Source organism: Taudactylus pleione, unplaced genomic scaffold, assembly GCF_031769625.1.
Source record: "Taudactylus pleione unplaced genomic scaffold, aTauple2 ptg000037l, whole genome shotgun sequence".
NCBI lineage: Eukaryota > Metazoa > Chordata > Amphibia > Anura > Myobatrachidae > Taudactylus > Taudactylus pleione.
In genome coordinates, this window is record NW_028284439.1 from 9,152,259 (window position 1) to 9,171,821 (window position 19,563).

The window sequence follows — 19,563 nt, forward strand, 5'->3', positions numbered from 1 at the left end:
GATGATGCGTGAAGCTACTGATTCACCTTTTTACAAAAGGTCGGTTTTGGTTCTAAACCAAAATCGACAGTAAACGACGGACATCGCCATTGAGTTGCTGTTAAAAAACCAGCTATTATCCATCAGGTTTTAGCTTCAATTGAAATCTGACGTTGACGTTAGTCGGTTTTTGCAGTTCTGAATGCCGTCACTTTTGATCTTTCCTTTGAAAACTAATGGAAAATAGAATTTAAAAAACGATGGCAAACCTGACCAAGCAGAAGCACTGTGTGCGGGATTTGTTAGGTGGTAGAGCTTTAAAGAGTTCATTATTATTTTTTTTTAATGTGTGCCCCCCCCTTTAACAAATCCATAACCAGACTGGATAAATAATCTTCCAGGACTGCAGGCAATCTTTACCCTTCAAGATGACATTCTTTCTGTGTCTATTCTTATGGTGTCCATGTTATCGCAAATTGAAAATCTGGAATAGGGAAATGGGAATGACTTCTGCCCAAGTCATTGAAAAATAATCAGAATACCTGTATTAAATATGATCATAAAATACAATTCTTTTGGGGATGCTGCCCAGGACAACTAACAACAACAGTTTACAACCAACATGGAAAAAGTTTTCTTTTAGTGGCACACACTAAAAGACAACTAATTTCCTCCTTCTAAACTGGTGTCCTTGTTTATCAGGCACAATTTATTGGGGAAAAGGACATTTTCATGTGCACAAATAACAATGTAGTAAAAATATTGAAGTATACAAATGTGAAATGAAAGCAGTCCTAATGCCCCCAAATTTGAATAACTTTAAGGTATAAAGAAGCTCATGTGAGTAACAGTTAATTCGAGAAATTGTAGTAATAAATAAAAGTGGTGCTAAGGCAGAAGCAGGTAGGACTTTAAAGAGAAGGTTTCACTCTTTCCTCCAGGCTGACCAGCAATCCAGCAAACTATGTGCAGATTTATTTTTGAGCAGCAGTTTTAAACACTGAGGGTACACCAATGAATATTAGTGCATGACAGCTTTGAGAGAAATGTGTAGAGAAAGTACAAGTAGTATGGATTACACTTTCAGCAGGCTTTGTTCTTCAACACTGGCGTATGGGTACCTTTGGTTAAACAAAGGATGGCGAATGATGCAGGTGAACCCCATCTAGATGCCCACAAATTGCCTGTTTTGGCATTACATTAACGTAATGCCTTCCACATTAATCTTATATATTCCATCCTCATATATTTGTCACTTTTTGTATTAACTGGCTTCTGAGTCTGCATCATCCACATTCTGGAATCTCTCTGTCATGCAGTCTGAATCATAGAACTCACTGTAATTACTTTGCTTACCCTCCAGCGGTCTAGCCACATTGCAGGCACAACAGAACATCCAGCTTGTTTAATATGTTTCCTATTAACTCATCAAGCAAATAGGCAATATTCCACATAACGATACTGGATTAGAACCTCTATATACCCCTACCTATACCTTCTAATAATCCTACCTATAAACCTCTAAGGATGACGCTAATTTGCGTACGCAGTCATACAGTAAATAGAGACTCCAGACTTAGAACATGTGGTTCCAAAGCACAAAGTATTTTTTCAAGTAAAAGTACAGTCAGTTACACGCTATTGATCCAGACACAATTCGGCCCAAAGGAATTATACAGACCCAAGTACAGTATACATACGCAGCGCTTCCGGACCAGATGTTAGGCATCAGCAAGAAATCCCTCGTCTGTCAGCATTCAGCACGAAGACTAAAAACCCAGCGCTGGAGCACACATATTTATACCCCCCAGGAATAGACAAAACAATAGAGACGTTTGTTACTGATGTCATTGGTTCCCAAGGGGGATACATCTGTTACAGAGTGTTTAACAGGCTGATTCAAATAGAACCAACCTAGCCTCTAACAACTGGGGGTCTCTGGATTCCCTCCACATGCAACATCCTAACAGTTGTTCATATTATATACATTTTGTTGCTTGAAGTCTCTGCGGTCCATAAGTCGAGAATGCATGATGCGATCTCCACACCGATAATACTGGAATTCTGTTGAAAGAGTACGCATCAGTACAAAACCAAACACGGCTTACTTAGCATGTATAAAATCTTAGTTACCAAATAATCTTTATTTCACAGCATTTATACTAAGTGAACAAACTTAAGTCTTATACCTTAAAGCTTATGGAACCTTGTATGTGAATATGTAATGTGTGAGTATACGGGGTTTGATAGGAGGACGCTAGTTAACTTGGGACAGATGCGAGCGCATTTAGCTACTAAACAGCGTTTTCATATAGGATCTTATGCATTCGCTAATATGCGACTAGCTAACATTGTGCGTATTAATGTGTATATGAGAAATTATGAAAAATGCAATCGCATGGTGCTAATAGTAATATCCCCATATGTACTTAAATGTGAGTTTATCTAAAATGGCGCTTGGGTGGCCATTCGCAAAATGGCGTCTTGTGATCTCATTTCCAAGATGGCATCTTGCGGCCAGTCACAAGATGGCGTCGCCGCAATTCAATTTTAAACTGATCTTGTCTCAGCCAATAATCCAGCTTCGACAGTCCACCCTTTGATAGCGAACAACATGCTATCACAATCTGGTTTTAAAATTTAATTTAGGCTTACATTTACATATTATTTAGTGTTATTATGGGATGGCACAAGGTGGTTCTTAATCCATCAATAATGTGTTTCGGGGTGTGGACATAAAACTACTATTATACGCACACCGCAGATCTTGGAAGATCATGTGAAAGGTTTGGGGGTGCACCAGTCTTATAAAGGCAGTCTTGAAGGGGAATTGAGACTTTACATTATCTAATGGTGTTTTAAAAATAAAATTTCAATAATACATTCTATGTATTTCTAAATATGGTACATTAAATGATGGTATTTCCTAGTTCAGGGTTGTAATGCAGTTCTATATTTACCTCGGCATTCATATTGTAATTTCTGATCACCATCATAGTTTCGTTCTTTCGTTTTACTCTGTTTTTACACTTTCCACACTTCAACACAATAGGAACACATCGGACACATATGCCAATTATTATGATGATGATCAGTATAAGGATCAAGAATTTGCCTATGCTGGCTATCACTTCCTGAACCCATTCCCCTAGACCTGAAAACCATTTCACTGGGTTCAGCCATGAAACCCATCCTTCTATCTTTTCCCCTACTTCAGCCACTGAAGTATTATGGTTCTTACGAAACTCCCATTTTAGCTGTAGAATTTCATCCATCTTTCGGTTTATCACCTCCTTGGGGTCGCTAGTATCATTGGTGACGAGGTGCAACATTTTACTCCAAACTGGGTGGCTAACGTTACGCAATACCCTCCAGTAACAGCAGTTAAATAATTCAACACTAGCCTGTGTTGCACCAGTTCCTTCTTGTACGCTTGCAATTCTCTCCCTGTATACCTGAATGTGTCATCGTACATCTCGGTGATATTATCTATCAATTTACCATGTTCCTGAATATACCTAAAATGTACCCCGAGCAATCCTGGTAGGATCCAGTGCGACTAAAACTTGAAAGCCAGTTGTCTCACTAATTAACTGAGTGGCTTTATGCACATCACCAGGTATCATATTTCTTTTGCCTATTGTGTGTGAAGATATGGTGACGGTGTGTTTTTATGTATACCTAGCATTTCAACATGTGTGAGGGTCATAACTTCTGGGACTACTCTTCCCAGGTAACACAAACCTTCGAAACTCGGGGAGAGCCACTTATCCGCTTTTCTTCCACATATAAAATATACATTATCAGGGAGAACATAAGGGATGGTATGCATCATTAAGCACATTTCTCTTGCAAACAATCCTATTTCTGGGTCTTCCATCTGGTTCATGCAAGTCTCTGGCTGTATTATTTTAGCACAATAACCATCTGGCACCTTACCAATAATTTCTTTGGTGGAACTCAAGGTATACCGATACCTAAAATGTTTCCCACCAGATTTAATTGAGCGTAACAGATCATAGTTTATGGACTCATTATCATCGTCATCAGGTCATCGTCTGATTATTCCTTGTCACTTCCCAACTCCCGGGTTTATTGGGGTTGGTTTTGTTTAAACACAAAAGTGATCTATCTACTTGGCATTGATAGAGTTTGAAATGAGGTGGTTTGGATGAAAGGAACTTTCCATCCAATGTTTTCCCTTTCTGTAATTCTAAAATTTCTGTGATATTCAGCGGAAATGGCACCAACCCTACGTTATGCTGTCCCTGTGGCACGTGTGAACACACCCAGCAATCAGTTTGGTTTAACACTTTGCCTACCATGCTATGATAATCCTCTAAAGGATACCCACCCCAGTATGGGTTATATTTAGGTTGGCACCGTTGGATACAGTTCTCATCAACTAGGGACCCACATAGCTCACAAATACAGGAATCTTCAGACGATAAACCTCCACACCGTCCCTGAGTATCCGGAATGACAGCTCTCTTAACAATAACAGTACTAAGATTGGTCAGACACTCCCCTGATTGGCATTGCACTCCTCCTGACTCCACTCCATCAGCACTGCCATCAGCTCCCATTTCCTCAATCGGTCTCCCATCACAGAAACTGGATATTCCAGAACCGGCCAGGATGGTGAACACTCTAAAAGAGAATATGAAAATGAACACAGCAGGCCCGTCCATTGTCACAACAAGACCTGCAAATTTCTCTCAGTTCACTACGACCTTTTCAATCCTCCTGGAACAAGCTCGCGAGCGACAGTCCACGCTATCAGCCTTGTCTCCGACTTGTTTCTCCGCCGGTTGATTGACCTTTTTGCAGTGAGTGGAATGGACCCAGGTATCTCTCTCGGCCACCTTCAAAGATGTAGTACTTGTCAGCAGCACCTGGTATGGACCTTCCCACCGATCAGTCAAACAACCTGAACGCAAGAAATTTCTGATCATAACATATTTTCCTGGTTCAACATCATGACAGTTAGTTTCAGGCATATCATGGGACAACAATTTCAGTTTCTGCTGCTATTGATTTAACTGCTTACTCATTGATATAAGATACTTTACAGTTACCTCGTTGTTACCCTTCAGGTCTTTCTGTGGACTTATAATCAAATGAGGTTATCTACCGAACAGTATTTCAAATGGGGACAGATTTAGAGGAGGTCTAGGAGTGGTCCTTATGCTATGTAGGACCAAAGGTAACACTTCTGGCCATCCTAGTCCAGTCTCTGCCATGATTTTACTTAACTTATTTTTAATAGTTCCGTTCATCCTCTCTACCTTGGCACTGGCTTGTGGTCTGTAGGGGTTGTGAAGTCGGCTATTAATACCCATTAGCTTACACATATTTTGAAAAACATCACCTGTGAAATGAGTACCCCTGTCACTCTCGATGATTTTAGGGATACCGTACCTGCATACAAATTCCTGAACTATTTTCTTGGCAGTAAACGCAGCAGTATTAGTGGCCGCTGGGTAGGCCTCAACCCAATTAGAAAATACATCCGTACACACTAATACATACTTAAGGTTCCTGCAGGGTGGTAATTGGATGAAATCAATTTGTATCACCTGGAAAGGTCCATCAGTCGGTGGAATGTGGGACGGTTCGGTAGGGATCGCTTTCCCTATGTTCTTCCTCAAGCAGGTCAGACAGGACATTGCTAACTTTTCTGCTTGTGAAGAGAAACCTGGTGCACACCAGTATGCTCTCACCAACTTGCACATACCTTGTTTTCCCAGATGAGTCAGACCGTTTGTGCTGCCTCAGCCAGGCTGGGGTAATATACCTTGGGGGCTACTGGCTTACCTTGTCCGTCCCTCCAGAGCCCGGAGGACTCTTGCCCACACACATCCCTTGGACTTCCAAATGGATTTTTCCTGAATTGAACACAAATTTTGCATCTCAATTAATTTCAGCATATCAATTGTTTGGAAAGACATCATTTTTTCAGTTGGAGAAAACATTTTTAACCCTGCTGCCCATTTTGCAGCTTCATCGGCTCTGTTGTTGCCCAGTGACACCGGATCATCCTCACATGTATGGGCTTTACATTTAATTACTGCCACCGCTTTGGGCAGTTGGATTACTTCTAAAAGATGTTTTATGTGTCGGGAATGTGCAACTGGTGTGCCTGCTGCTGTCATAAAATTTCTCAGACGCCATAGAACCCCGAAATCGTGCACCACCCCAAACGCATACCTCGAGTCAGTGTAAATGTTAGCAGATTTGCCTGCTGCCAGTTCACACGCTCTAGTTAGTGCTACTAACTCTGCAACCTGGGCTGAGTGAGGAGCAGCAAGAGCCTTAGCTTCTATGATGTCTGTGTCATTTACAACAGCATAACCTGTACATAATTCACCTGTGTCTGTTTGTCTATGACAACTCCCATCCGTATAAAAAGTCACATCCACATTCTCTAAAGGTGTGTCATGTATGTCAGGTCTAGCAGTAAAGGTCTGGTTCAGATATGTCATACAATCGTGCGTATCATTATGTCTGCTGAACTCACCTCCCGCCAGCAACTCGTCTCCTTCCACTCTTTGTACATCATGTTGTACATATGGTAAATACGTTGCTGGATTCAGCGTGCTGCAACCTTTAACTGTGATGTTTGCGGGTGCGATTAGAGCTAGTTCCCCTTTGGTAAACCTAGCCGAAGAGACGTGTCTGGTTTGAGCTGAGTTCAACAGAGCAGATACAGCATGGGGAGTGTAGACAATCATATCATGACCCAGTACTATGTCCTCACTTTTACTCACCAATAGAGCGGTAGCTGCTACACTTCTCAAACAAGTGGGGAGTGATCTTGCTACAGTGTCCAATTGGGACTGTAGTATGCTACGGGCCTACTGGCATCACCATATTTTTGTGTAAGGACACCTGCAGTACAACCATCGGCTTCCATACAATACAAATCAAAAGGTTTTTCATAATCAGCTATTCCCAATGCAGGAGCTTTTGTCAGACTATCCTTAAGATTAAGAAAAGCCTGCTCTGTTTCCTCTGTGTGTATGACACGATCGGGCTTTGAGGAAGAGACTAATTCCTGTAAAGGCAAGGCCAAAATAGAAAAACCTGGGATCCACATTCTACAGTGTCCACACATTCCCAAGAAGGTATGAATTTGCTGTTGATTCTGCGGCAGTGTCATGTTTTGTATGGCCTGGATTCTATAGTTTGTTAGATGTCGTAAACCCTGGGTTAGGCAGTGTCCCAAATATTTTACTCTGGATTGGCACGGCTTTAGTTTGCCCTTAGCCACCTTGTGTCCTGTATGCGAGAGATGAAGTAACAAAAGTTTAGTATCATTCAAACATGACATAAACGAGTCAGAACATAGCAAAAAATCGTCCACATATTGAATTAGAACAGATCCTTTGGCAGGTTGGAAAGATTGTAAACAGTCGTGCAATGCCTGGGAGAAGATATTGGGGTTGTCTATGAAACCTTGGGATAACCGTGTCCATGTGTATTGTACACCTCTGTATGTAAATGCGAATAGATACTGACAGTCAGGGTGGAGAGGTACAGAGAAGAAAGCAGAACAGAGGTCAATGACAGTGAAATGGGTTGCATTTGGTGGGATCTGTATCAGGATGAGAGCTGGTTTAGGCACTACAGGGAATTGGCTCTCTACCACCTTATTAACACCTCTAAGGTCTTGTACCAGGCTATAACCCCTCCCACCACTCTTCTTCACTGGAAAGATGGGACTGTTGGCTACACTAGCTGTACGAAGTAAAATTCCCTGTTGCAATAATCGCTCAATTATTGGAAAAACCCCTAGTTCTACCTCCTGTTTTAGTGGGTACTGGGGAATTTTTGGAGCTTGCCTACCGCTTTTTAAATTTACCATTACAGGGCTTATGTTTGCCATTAATCCAGTGTCCTGTCCATCCTTAGTCCAAAGGGAATCTGGAATTTGGGCCAACATTTCATCTACCTGAGATGGATTTTCATTTAAACTTGTAGAGTGATACATTATCCTTTGGGGAGTGTCCAATATATCCCGCACCTCGTGTGCAACTTTCTCTGTGATATCTAAAAATACACAATCAGGGGTGCAATATATAACACATCCTATCTTACATAACAAGTCTCTACCCAGCAGGTTAGTAGGAGCCGCAGCAGCCAGAAGGAAAGAACTGCCTGGTATGCAACGGCCCAATAGTAACCTCCGTGGACTTTGTTAAAGGATAATGTTCCACTTTACCTGTTACACCCTTGTTGGTACTGTCTCGTTGGTCACCTGTAAATTAACGGGAGATTTCACCACTGACCTGGTCGCCCCTGTGTCTACAAGAAAAGGATATTCAGTACCAGCTACATCAACCATAATGACCGGTTCTTCTCTAGTACTTCCCGTTAACCTGACTATCTGTAGACTACAGGTATGACCTGACCCCTAGCATTGGCTACCATTCTCCAATAAAGCATTTACGGCCACAATTGGAGCTGGTGCCTGCTGAACATTTTCTGGTCTCTGTGCATATCCCTTATGGGGATATCCAGGTCTTCCCTGATTTGGGGTTCCTACTCTTTTTACTGTACAATTTCTACTTAAGTGTCCTGTTTGCTTACAATTAAAACATGTCCGTGAATCGGGTAATATGTGTTGTTGTGAGGTTTGAGCAGAGGGTAAAGGTGGTGGATATGGGTAAGGATAGGGAGGGTAAGGATATTGTGGGGGATATGAGTATGAGACCTGTGGTTGTATTGGGTTAGTGGAATAGAGCTGTGTTTGTTGTTGCGTGGGGTTAGTGAGGGCATATAACTGTTCAGGTGTGTGTGTGCAGGTGCGAGTGTGTCTGTTGGCTGTGATGTTACCGTCATTCCCTCCAGAGCTTGGATACTGACAGCCATTAGTTTTTCGCTCTGGGTCTCTCTCTTTTTTGAGATGTTTTTATCATGTTCTATGGCAGATTCTATGAGGGTATCTATTGTGAGTCCCCTCCAGCCAGGCTGTGAGGTCTGAACCCGAGCCTTTAAATTCTTTTTCAGACCATCCATTAGTACCGTGACTATCATTCCCCGGTGGTGAGTGCTATCTTTAATATCTTCTATCCCAGTGTACTGGGTGATATCCTGCAGAGCCCGATCGCAATAATCTTCTGCAGTTTCACTCTCTTTTTGCTTAATGGTGAAAATTTTATTCCAGTTAACTACTACTGGAAAATATATACCCAATTGAGTTGCAATGCGTGAAATGTTACCTTGGTTTACTTGGTCTGTTAAGGGAACGTCACCATCCAATACACAATCCGTGATAAATTTTGTCACGTCGGTTTTGCGTTGCAGACAGGCCCTTAACACCACACGCCAATCTTTATTAGTGGGCTCATGTGAACTACCCAAATTTCTCAAAAATCTTTCACATTTGGCTAGTTCCTTTTTGGGATCGGGGAAATCATTTATGATGGAATTTAGTTCTGCTCTTGTCCAAGGACAATGCATTACCACTTCCCTCTTGGGCACTATACCGTTCTCATCTGCATTTCCATTCGGAACGGTTATTGTCCGAATGGGATGCAGACCGGCAGCGCTGCTACCTTTGACCTTTTTACCTGGCTGGGGGTTTAATCTGCTGCTGCTACGTATGGTATGAACAACTTCCTCTACGGGTGCAGAGGGTGTTAACACTTCCCTTGCTGTTACCGATGGAGATGGCGGCACCACTCGTGATTGTGGTGATGCAGCATCTATCATTTGCACAGCATCGGAAATGGCAGACATTACAATAGGCTCATCATCCACATCATTTAACATTTTCTTTATGGTTGCTTAAGAGAGGGTACAAATTGCTTGTTAAATTTTTATGGGTATTTTTGGTAACTGTACTTGCACCTCCATCCACATAAGGTGGGGGAGGTGAGCGTGAACTGCTGACAATACTCTCCACAACGCTACCTTGCCGCACGTGCGCGCCATTTTGCGGCTCGCCCGTATTGCAATTTAGCGTCGCGGATGTGTTCTCTGGCAATGCGCTCGTGACGCTAGTGTACGTCGCTTGCACATTTTTAAGCCACGCATCCCCTTCATGCTGCCACAATTTTAAACATTCATAATATTTAACCTTTTTCTCTCGGGAGCGCATCAGACTGATGTGATCCCGGACATTATCTAAAACATCTTTATCAAAACTACCAATTCTGGGAAATGGCCTAACACTCTTCATCGTCATTTTAAACCATACTTCACAATACCTTATTGCATAAGTACCGTACTTAGTATGCATAATACGACGAGCCGATCCGATCGGCGCCTCCATTAGCAGCACATCATTGTCTAACATCTCTACTGTTTGCGCGGCTCCCATTCTTAGACAAAATCCTACGCTTTTCAATAAAGATTTAAACTGGTGAAAGACAATCAAGATACTTACCTGTGGACGATTTAAGTCGGCGGTGCCCACACACCTGGATAAGATTTGAAAAAGGCAACTTCCACACCCGGATAAGATTTAGTAAGGCAACTTCCACACCTATGGAAGTTTGTATGTCGGCTACTTCCACGCACCTCTCTACAACAAAGACAACATGTACACCTGCTACTGTGTATAGAACGGTAAAGCTACTTACCGAGCAGCTAGACTAACCCTTGCACCTAGCCCTTAAGGATCATACGATACCCTTAACTTTGTTCAACAAATACTCACTGTTACACACTTTTTCCTGCGCAGAAAAATACACGTTAACCCAGATATTGATAACAATTGAAAAATGTAAACCTCAACGGCTTCGTTTAAACACGTGGCGGCACAACCGGAAGTACGTATACGCTATTGTGCGACCAGTCGCATACACAATAATGTGACTACCACACAACCGTATGACAACCTCTTTTAGCTGCGTACGCAAAAGTGCGTCTTTGCTGTGCGCAAAACTGCGACTCAGCCGTGTACTCAATACTGCGGCACCCTTTTAAACGCTAGGTTCTATCAACAAAGGAAAACAAAGATTTCCTCTCTTGTCCCTGGATTCTAGCCAGCTTCCTTGGCTCACACGGAAACGGATAGCAATCTTTCAGCACAAAGCGGTTGCAGGTAAACCCTCCATGTAGCTACTCCACCCTTTGCTGAGATATCGATAGCCGTATGTACTGTGTGAGTAAGTAAGTGACTTCACTACGAGCCCCCAACTAACAATACTGGATTAGAACCTCTATATACCCCTACCTATACCTTCTAATAATCCTACCTATAAACCTCTAAGGATGACGCTAATTTGCATATGCAGTCATACAGTAAATAGAGACTCCAGAGTTAGAACATGTGGTTCCAAAGCACAAAGTATTATTCAAGTAAAAGTACAGTCAGTTACATGCTATTGATCCAGACACAATTCGGCGCAAAGGAATTATACAGACCCAAGTACAGTATACATACGCAGCGCTTTCAGACCAGATGTTAGGCATCAGCAAGAAACCCCTCGTCTATCAGCATTCAGCACGAAGACTAAAAACCCAGCGCTGGAGCACATATATTTATGCCCCCCAGGAATAGACAAAACAACAGAGATGTTTGTTGCTTATGTCATTGGTTCCCAAGGGGGATACATCTGTTACAGAGCGTTTAACAGGCTGATTCAAATAGACCCAACCTAGCCACTAACAACTGGGGGTCTCTGGATTCCCGCCACATGCAACATCCTAACAGTTGTTCATATTATGTACATTTTGTTGCTTGAAGTCTCTGCGGTCCATAAGTCGAGAATGCATGATGCGATCTCCACACCGATAATACCGGAATTCTGTTGAAAGAGTACGCATCAGTACAAAACCAAACACGGCGTACTTAGCATGTATAAAATCTTAGTTACCAAATAATCTTTATTTCACAGCATTTATACTAAGTGAACAAACTTAAATCTTATACCTTAAAGCTTATGGAACCTTGCATGTGAATATGTAATGTGTGAGTATACGGGGTTTGATATGAGGACGCTAGTTAACTTGGGACAGATGCGAGCGCATTTAGCTACTAAACAGCGTTTTCATATAGGATCTTATGCATTCGCTAATATGCGACTAGTTAACAGTGCAATTGTGCGTATTAATGTGTATATGAGAAATGATGAAAGATGCAATCGCATGATGCTAATAGTAATATCGCCATATGTACTTAAATGTGAGTTTATCTAAAATGGCGCTTGGGTGGCTATTCGCAAAATGGCGTCTTGCGATCTCATTTCCAAGATGGCGTCTTGCGGCCAGTCGCAAGATGGCATCGCCGCGATTCAATTTTAAACTGATCTTGTCTCAGGCAATAATCCAGCTTCGACACACAGTATCCAGTCAGCAATCTATGGACAAGGGAAAACTTATTCAACAATTAATAAATTGTAAGCATTGTAAAAATTAATAACTTTACTGACTGCATTATAATAAAATATGTAAAGTATCTAAAGATAATTCTGGTTCTTCAATATCAATATCTTTAGCACAATGCGTTACTCAACACACACAGGTGGCAGAGCCTGGTTTGGGATGGATGACCTGGCAGTAGCAGCTGTGTAACTAATCTCATCTTTTCAGGGCAGCCTGCCTGGTAAAGGGATGCATCTGGATACATACTTTATAAAAGCAAATATTTAACCACTGAAGTAGCAGTGGGTAGAGCGGCTACTATGATAGTTAGCATGAAGGCAATAAAGGGGCCAGTAATAAGAAAATCTTTCTTGATACAAATTTACTAAAAGTACCAACCCACATAATAGCACAATCTTAGTCATGTGTCCTTCGCCAAATTCATTCTACTGTTCAAGCAAAGCTCATGACAGGTGGCACTCCAAGAACTCCAAGGAATGGCTAGGATCCAGACAAAAGGTCAGACCATCTACGGAATGGTCATGTTCCATGCAAAAGATTAAAACAGGTGGCAAGCAAGGGACTGATTATGGTGCAATCAAAAGGTCAGGGCATGTGGCCATCCAGAGAATGTACAGGTCAGGGAATACTGCAGACCTGAGGATGGTCAGTGTTCAGGCAAAGATCATGGAAGGTGGAAATACAAGACAATCTGTGTCCATGCAAAAAATAAGCAGCAAACAGACCCACAGTTCAAGGTACATTAACTGCATCTGTCATGGACAGTGAAAACTGGAGCTGAATGCACTATAAGGTATCTGAATCAGGGCCGTCCCTCTTCATTTTTAGAGCGGCCTCCTGGCCGCTCGTATAGCTGTGGGTGACCACCCACAGCTATTGACGAGCGGCCAGGAAGATGGTCGCGATGGTCAAGACCATCGCGACCATCGGGCTTGCGATGAGACTCTTGCGGTAGGGTCTCGTTGCCGCAAGCCCTGGAGTGCTTTCTGCTCTATCAGAGCCGAGAGCACTCCCACTCACATCACTTGTGATGTCAGTGGGGCCGGCCCCAGACGGTAGGCGTTCCCATGGGAATGCCTCCGTCTGGGCAGCCACGCCCCCGGGCCGCCCACCAAAGGGGGTGTGCTGTCACTCAACATCGACAGCACGCCCCCTTTGTAGCGAGATCTGGAGCGACGGCTTGCCCGTCGCTATCCGGGTCTCGCACATGCGCACTGGGCCAACATCGACCCGCTTGCGAGTGCTCAGCGCTCGCGAGAGGGTCTGAATCAGGCCCTGAGTCCTTACACATATTTGCACTGAAACTTCCCAACTGGCCGTTCAGGGTTTTCCATAGCAATGGAGCAGCCAGCGTTAGAAGAAAGGTTTTGCAGCTCATCTCCACCCATCGCTCATGACACTTAGTAACCCTTTAAATCAAACATTAATTGTGTTTTAACATTTCTAGTATGTCAAATAACTTCTGAGCTGGTGGAGAACCGGTCTCATCCTTTAATGACACTTTCCATTATTTCAGAATTGAAGTACATTTCTAGGTGAGCTTTACTCCAATGACAAAAGAAAAAGCTTTAGGGGTATATTTACAAAAAAAATTTGAGGGATATCCCCCAAAAACACACTTTTTCAGGGGCTACCCACACAAATTAAGCATCACTATGTATGTACAGGAGGACTGCAGCAGATTTTATATTGCAAAAAAATGCCAAATATACCAAGCTCTGGAATGCGAAGCATTAGTACTGTAATCACTTTATTCCAAACACATTGCAGGGATGGAATTCTGTCAGAGCCATTGTCCCTGGATGTGATTTTTGTTCCATCCCATTCTGATAATTAATAAATATGCCCCTATAACAAATAAAAGGGCCATATGTTATCAAAGAATCAAGGAAGTCTGATATTCCCCAAGAAAGTGTACTACAGTACGCTCTTATGACTTATTCTTGAATGCTGCCTCTGCTAAGATTTTTAGGCCCGGATTCAATTAGCCGCGAAAATCCGAGATCGTCGAAAAGCGTAATGTATTCACCTCATTCACGTGTTTTGAGGTGAAGTATTTACCTGCTTACTCAATGCGCGCACCCGCTTTTCACCCTATTCAACTGTAAAACAGGCGAAAACACATATTGAGGAATGCAGCAAATAGCGGAACTAGCAAAAAGGTCTGGTTTTTGGAGGGAAATCAGTCTGTACACCCAATAAAGCCTAACTCACACAGGAATCAATATAGAAGTGTATTAATAACCCTAATAAAAGTAATTAGGGATCTTAAATTGAGTCAAAGGGCAGTTATATGCATATAAGTGTGGAAAAATGATGGAAATCAATTTCTTTTGGGAAAAATAATTGCTGTAGTTAAATTAGGGCTACATTAAAATGGGTACTAGTATATTTTTGTGTCTATAAAGTGCAGGTTAAAATGTTTTTAAAAATACATCTGCTGCAGCCACCTGCAATCCTATCAAAACCTGTCCCATCCATACAGCCCCCCAAAATACGTGTCCTAGTACTTTAGACCCATTTTCCAACACTTTTGAAATTTTCGGACCAAGGGGCATATTCAATTAGCCACGAAAAGTCCCGTCCTTTTCGTCTGCCGGACTTTCCGCCTACATCGCTTGGTTTTGGAGAAAACACTTTTCGAGCGTGGTCGCTTTTCGCCCTATTCAATTCCGAAGCACGCGAAAACGCGTCAAAGCGAAACTCAAACAGGCAAAAAGTGCTGTCAGATTTGGGGAAAACAGCCTGACCCCCCCAAAAAGATGGACTGACATGGGGGATCATTATGGATACCCCCGAATAGTCCTGCTGAAGGTATCTGGTGTGCTTAAATATTCTCAATAGCTGATATTTAGAGTCTTTGCACAAGTGGTGAAGAATAGCATTTAGCAGAGTTTTTTTGGCAAAAATAAGTAGTCCCTGCAAATTTGAGGTACATGAAAATGGGTGCAAGCATGTTTAAAGTTCGCTAAAGTGAGGTTTTAAAAAAACGCACCCTCAGCAAACACCTGCAATAAAAAAATACCTGGGGCACACTTGGGGGACCCCCTGGAGTCTATTTCGCTAGTTTTTAAGTTTGTACCCCAACTTTGGACTTTTTAGCCCCCAAAACGAAAGTACTGTTTTGGGGTGTAAAGTATTTTTTAAACTTTCTTTGTTGCAGTTTACCTTTGGGGGACTGTCCCAAGGCTGCATGGGTGTTCCCGCAACTTTTCACCCCAAAATTCTGGACTTTCTTTCGCCGGCATTCAGAGGCGAATCCTTTCCGCTGGTTACAAGGCGCAGACTTTTCGCAGCGGCGAAAAGACTTTGGAATTGAATACAGACATAAGTTCCCGCCTAGCAAAATGACGCCATCGGTGGAAACTTTTCACCGAAAACGGCTTATCGTGGCTAATTGAATAAGGCCCCAAAAATGACATGTTTTTTTGGGGGGGTGAATTAAGATAATTTCTTATTTTTTTGCCTAATTAGGTCCAAAGGGTTCTGAATCAAGTCCCAACATTTGTACCCCTAAATATGGCTTTTGTACTTCATTTCTCCTGCCTTTTGGTGGAGAAACTTTTTCGCCTGCTTTTGTCTATAGAGTTTTCGCCTAGGCGAAAACGTCCTGGAGTTGAATAGGGCGATACTTTGGAAACAGGCGAAAACCACGCATCGGCAAATACTTTTTGTGGATCTCGGCTTTTCGCCTCTAATTGAATATGGGGCTTAATGCGTTTCAAAAAGCCTCCTTTCTCTCGAAAGCAAGGGCAAAAATTGTGTGGCACTTGCCCAGTACTAGGGGTAAATGTACTAAGTAAGCTGCCACTTTTCAGTGTGTTTAACCTTGAAATGTAAATTAGCAATGCTGTTAAAAACAAAACACAACATATTTTAATAACATTGTTGTTTTAAATGTTGGGGATAGATACACAGAAAAAAGGAGGCCTTTAGTAAATTTGCTCTGTAGTCTTTTAAATTGCACACTTTCAGTGAGTCTCTTTAAACAGATGCTGAATAATGACAATAAAACACAGTTGGATGTAAAACTGATTATGGCAGTATACACGACTATCTTTGACTATCTTTGACTATTAATCTGTTTTCCTCTCTTCCTAGATCTGCTGTTGCTTGGGTAATATGTTTCACATGTCAAGCTTATCTTTACCTGGCTCTGTGTCATCCACGGCTCCAGTGACCTCAGATCAGCCATCTGAAGTGATGTCGCCCTCTACGTGCAATAACAACAGCAACACCGCCCCCAGTCCATGCGCTCATGATTCTGACATGCTAAAAGCTACAGACTTATTGGCATCTGAAAATAAAGAGAATCCATGTGATTTGTCTTTGGCACAAAATGATTTTCAAATAAATTTGCTAAAAAGTTGATTGTGATTAAGGGCCGTATTCAATTGCCGACGAAAAGTCCTGGACTTTTCGCATGCCGGAGTTTTCGCAGTCATCGCTAGTTCTGTCTCTGGAAAAGTATCGCGTTAGTCACCGCGATTCACCCTATTCAATTGCAAAGGATGCGAGAACGCGTCCCGGCGAAACTGAAATCGGCGAAAAGTCCTGTCAGATTTGGGGAAATCACCATGAAAACCCCCAAAAGATGCACTGACATAGGGGGATCACTATGGATGTCCCCGAATAGCCCTGCTGAAGGTATTTGGGGTGCTTAAATGCTCTCAATTGGTGCTATTTAGCGTCTTTGCACAAGTGGTGAAGAATAGCATTTTTAGTTTTTTTGGCCAAAATAAGTAGTCCCAGCAAATTTGGGGTACATGAAAATGGGTGCAAGCATGGTTTAAATTTGCTAAAGTGTGTTTTTAAAAAACTTAAAAAAACGCACCTTCAGCATGCACCAGCAATCAAAATAAAAGCATGGGCATACTTGGGGGACCCAATGGAGTTGATTTCGCTACTTTTGAAGTTTGTCCCCCAACTTGGCTTTTTTTCACCCCCAAATCAAAAGTACTTTTTTGGGGTGATCTAAAGTATTTTTTAAACTTTTTTTGACGCAGTTTACCTTTGGGGGACTGTCCCAAGGCTTTAGGGGTTTTTCCGCAACTTTGCATCCCAAACCCCCAATTCTGCACTTTTTTCACAGGCCTCCATTCATAGGCGAATTTTTTCGGCTGGTTACAAGGTGCAGACTTTTCGTATAAGCGAAAAGTCTTTGCAGTTGAATATGAGGAAAAGTTCTCGCCTGGCGAAATGATGTCACCGGCGAGAACTTTTTGCCAATCTCGGCTTTTCGCCGGCAATTGATTACGGCCCTAAGAAGCACTGCAAATATAGTTCAATTTGTAAAATGATGAATTAGACTAAATAATGTTGTGCTGTTATTTCAGGTACATAATGTTACACACCTATTTGTAATGAAGGAAAATCTAGTTGGTGCTTACTGTTAATGTGATTTTAAAAACAACAAAAATATTATACAATTACCTTCAGTAATTTAGAAATAAGCTTTATCAGATATACCGTTTGATCTGGTGTGACGACGCAGTGACTTGTCTGCAGGCTTTCTTTCCAACCACAGAGCTACTGTGTCTGACCATACTGATATTTTCAACTTAGCAATTTACATAGCTTTAAGTTGCAGCCTTTTATCTTAATTAAAAACTTTTTTTTTAAATTAATAAATGGTTTATTTGTAAAAGTTTCACAATTTTCAAAACAAATAAAAAATAAATGTAAAGTCTACTGCAATTTATTTTAGAATTGTTGCACAGTTTCTAACGCTTCAAATGACGACTTTAAACCAGTACAACATGTTCTGCACCCAAATTACCCACTTAGTTTTCCCCACTGGTGACACAGCTAACGACCTGCACACAGCTCATAGTTGGCTAGGCAATAGGAAACTAACGGATTCATATTGCTGCATATTCTCTCTCCAGCCACCACTGGCTCACCACTATCTACAGAAAAGCAGGACTTTAAAGGGGGCTTCTATACTTTTTTTTTATAATAGTCCTCTGCATTCATAATCTAATTGCTACAGTTAACAGGTAATACATAATATTAAAAATTATATTTGTCTCATTAGCAGCTGACATACAGTGTAGCCTATCTCTTCAGCTGCCTTAGCCAGTACCTGTTGCATGCATATTTATCGCTGAATGAATGAATGAATGAACACCCGAAAGGCCATTAATGACGGTCATTCATCACATCGTCCCATCAGTGTGTCATCGCATCACACCGTTGCTGGGTCACACCATCGTATAGTGTGTACGTACCCAGCTATAGGCAGAAGCACCGGTATCATAGCAACTACTGGTGGTGTGGTACAGGAGAATGAGAAGAGACAATGAAGTGCAGCTGTTTGGAGCAGGGGGCTGATATCTGTATCATATGTAGGCATTGTACATGTGGCTTGTTATCAACCTCTTTGCCAGCTCACTCCGCTGTCATTACGTTTAGCTATAGTATTGTTCATAATCTATCATATACTGCATTTCTACTGTACTAATATTCCTGTTACAATAGTCCTACCTATGTGCAACCATTTTATATTATGGGCCTCTTCTATTTAGCAACTCCCATGAAGCAGTAACAAACAGCTCCACTAGGTTGGATGGGTTCCAATCTCCCAATAATGTGAGCAGCAACATCACTGCAGCTAACATGAATTGATCACAAACGCGATCATCTCCTGGCTCTCTCTTAGCTTAGTTTGCCTGTAAGCAGTGTACTAACACAGAATATGTTGGTGCGCTATAAATTATTGCAAAAATGAAACACTGTGCTGCTCTAATCTATATCCCACAGATTAATCTCACAAACTCTTATTATAATCTCTTACTGTGATAATCCCTTACCCATGGCCTTGCACTTCAGTCCTCATGATGTTTCTATCTACGTCACCCCCTCATAATCTGATACTGTTACAGCTACTTGCTTGGTGCCTCAGATGTTCGGTATTTCCCAATGTCAGAAATTATTATAAAATATTTGATCCTGTTGTTTTGTATCCATAATACTCTATTTACAACATCTTGTATTAACACCTCAGAATAATTCCCTCAGATGATTTGTATCCTTAGAAAGGACAATTATTGCACCACTACACAACAGTATCTATCTATCTATCTATCTATCTATCTATCTATCTATCTATCTATCTATCTATCTATCTATCTATCTATCTATCTATCGATCAGATTCAGCAGTAAAATGTGTTGTACTGAGGAGTTCAACGTTGCACTGTCATAGGATGCCTCCGTTCAGCGTTGCACTGTCATAGGATGCCTCCGT

At 41.8% G+C, this 19,563-nt stretch overlaps 1 protein-coding gene across 1 annotated transcript in view; it reads left to right on the forward strand.

Moving 5' to 3' along the window:
* Positions 1-16,716, forward strand: part of SAMD7 (sterile alpha motif domain containing 7) — an 80,758-nt gene extending 64,042 nt beyond the window's left edge. The window contains exon 9 of the mRNA XM_088452322.1: positions 16,417-16,716. Within this exon, the coding sequence (XP_088308448.1) occupies positions 16,417-16,686 (270 nt within the window). The 3' untranslated portion in view covers positions 16,687-16,716. The remainder of the gene's footprint in view (positions 1-16,416) is intronic.
* Positions 16,717-19,563: the final 2,847 nt, after the last annotated feature.